Source organism: Protomyctophum parallelum (genome assembly GCF_964188405.1).
Source record: "Protomyctophum parallelum genome assembly, chromosome: 22".
NCBI lineage: Eukaryota > Metazoa > Chordata > Actinopteri > Myctophiformes > Myctophidae > Protomyctophum > Protomyctophum parallelum.
In genome coordinates this window covers 18418421-18420695 of record NC_139714.1, presented here as the reverse complement: position 1 = coordinate 18420695, position 2275 = coordinate 18418421, and the positions used below count along the sequence as shown (strand labels likewise).

Here is a 2275-nt window from a genome sequence, read left to right as displayed (position 1 = left end):
CTAATGATCATAACCCATTATAAAGCTGATTATACTGACTTATTAATGTAAAGTATTATAATACCTAAAACATAATATCAACATCCTAATACTGTCCAATAATTAGATACGGAAGGGGGGGGGGGGATTATGCCCTGTTCAGAGCCCGGGCCTTTCATGGTGGTTCTTACCGTGGGTCCAACCGACTCAAGGCCGGGCACGGCACTGCACTCCCAGTAGTGGTGGTGGTGCGGAACGCGTGTGTCGAATTTGAAGTCGTTGGGCGAACGGTTCTTGTCTCGACTCTGTCTGTCCCTTTTATGCCCATATTTGGAGATTTCTGTATCTGCTTCTTTAATGTTTGTTTACAGCAGTTAAACATTGACGTCATGTGGCAGCCACAATGGGCCCTCACTTTTTATACTTCTGTAAACCTGTGATGTGACACTAAAGCTACGAGCTTGTAGGTCTGCTATTTTTGAAAAATCAAAGAACCACTGATACAGAAACACAGCTTTTTCAGAAAACTGTCAGGATGTAGAAGACATTTTTAGAATCTGATCTCAGGTCAGAATGGGATAAGGCACAGAACTCCATATATAGGAATAAAGTTACACAGAGAGACAGATACAGAAATCTCCATAAAAGGGACAACAGACAGATAGGTGGAACGGGTACTCTGACACGGGTACAACGGGTACTCTGACACGGGTACAACGGGTACTCTGACACGGGTACAACGGGTACTCTGACACGGGTACAACGGGTATTGCATATAGCCGGGTGGAGCATGGATCTCGTACTTCCATCGTTATACCGACTCTGTGCTCTACAACCGGGCAGTGGTAGTACAGATGAAATGATAATAATAAAGCTTTATTTATATAGCACCTTTCAAGAACAGGTCACAAAGTGCTTAACAACAAAAGAGAACACAATAAAGAACACAGTTGCACAGTTCAGTGTGTGCATGTTTCCCCCGGTTGTCTATGGCGCCTTCCAAATATGGGCTTCTTCCACTGCCACGTCCCAAATGAACGACAGTCCTACATCACGGTGACATCACGGTGAAAACCATATAAAAAGAATGGAAACCGTGTAGCATGTCATTCCGCGTTGAAAGCACTTCCTCTTAACCTCATAGTTCCTTCACTCAAAAGTTCTACCCATGGAAGGCGATATCAACGCATTGGTTTTTGACAATGGATCCGGCATGCTCAAAGCCGGATTCGCCGGAGATGACGCCCCCCGCGCCGTCTTCCCCTCCATCGTGGGTCGCCCCCGCCACCAGGGGGTGATGGTGGGCATGGGCCAGAAGGACAGCTACGTGGGCGACGAGGCCCAGAACAAGAGGGGCATCCTGACGCTGAAGTACCCCATCGAGCACGGCATCGTCACCAACTGGGACGACATGGAGAAGATCTGGAACCACACCTTCTACAACGAGCTGAGGATCGCCCCCGAGGAGCACCCCGTCCTGCTCACGGAGGCCCCCCTGAACCCCAAGTCCAACCGGGAGAAGATGACCCAGATCATGTTCGAGACCTTCAACACCCCCGCCATGTACGTGGCCATCCAGGCCGTGCTGTCCCTGTACGCCTCCGGTCGCACCACCGGCATGGTCATGGACTCCGGGGACGGCGTGACCCACACCGTGCCCATCTATGAGGGCTACGCCCTTCCCCACGCCATCCTGCGTCTGAACCTGGCCGGCCGCGACCTCACCGACTACCTCATGAAGATCCTGACGGAGCGCGGCTACTGCTTCACCACCACGGCCGAGAAGGAGATCGTGCGCGACATCAAGGAGACGCTGTGCTACGTGGCCCTGGACTTCGAGCAGGAGCTGGCCACCTCCGCCTCCTCGTCCTCCGTGGAGAAGAGCTACGAGCTGCCCGACGGGCAGGTCATCACCATCGGCAACGAGAGGTTCCGCTGCCCCGAGGCCATCTTCCAGCCGGCCTTCCTGGGCATGGAGTCCTGCGGCATCCACGAGTCCACCTACAACAGCATCATGAAGTGCGACGTGGACATCCGCAAGGACCTGTATGCCAACACGGTGCTGTCCGGAGGCACCACCATGTACCCGGGCCTCAACGACAGGATGCAGCGGGAGCTCATGACGCTGGCGCCGTCCTCCATGAAGATCAAGATCATCGCGCCGCCGGAGCGCAAGTACTCCGTCTGGATCGGAGGCTCCATCCTGGCCTCCCTGTCCACCTTCCAGCAGCAGTGGATCAGCAAGCAGGAATACAACGAGTCTGGCGCTTCCATCGTCCACCGCAAATGCTTCTGA

General features: G+C 53.3%; 1 protein-coding gene across 1 annotated transcript; it reads left to right on the top strand.

Annotated features, from left to right (window-relative positions):
- Positions 1-1147: 1147 nt before the first annotated feature.
- Positions 1148-2275, top strand: LOC310853805 (actin, cytoplasmic 1-like; the record flags this gene model as incomplete). The annotated part of the gene is made up of 1 exon (XM_083758268.1): positions 1148-2275. The coding sequence occupies one exon, from the start codon at positions 1148-1150 to the stop codon at positions 2273-2275; it is 1128 nt and encodes a 375-aa protein (XP_083614394.1).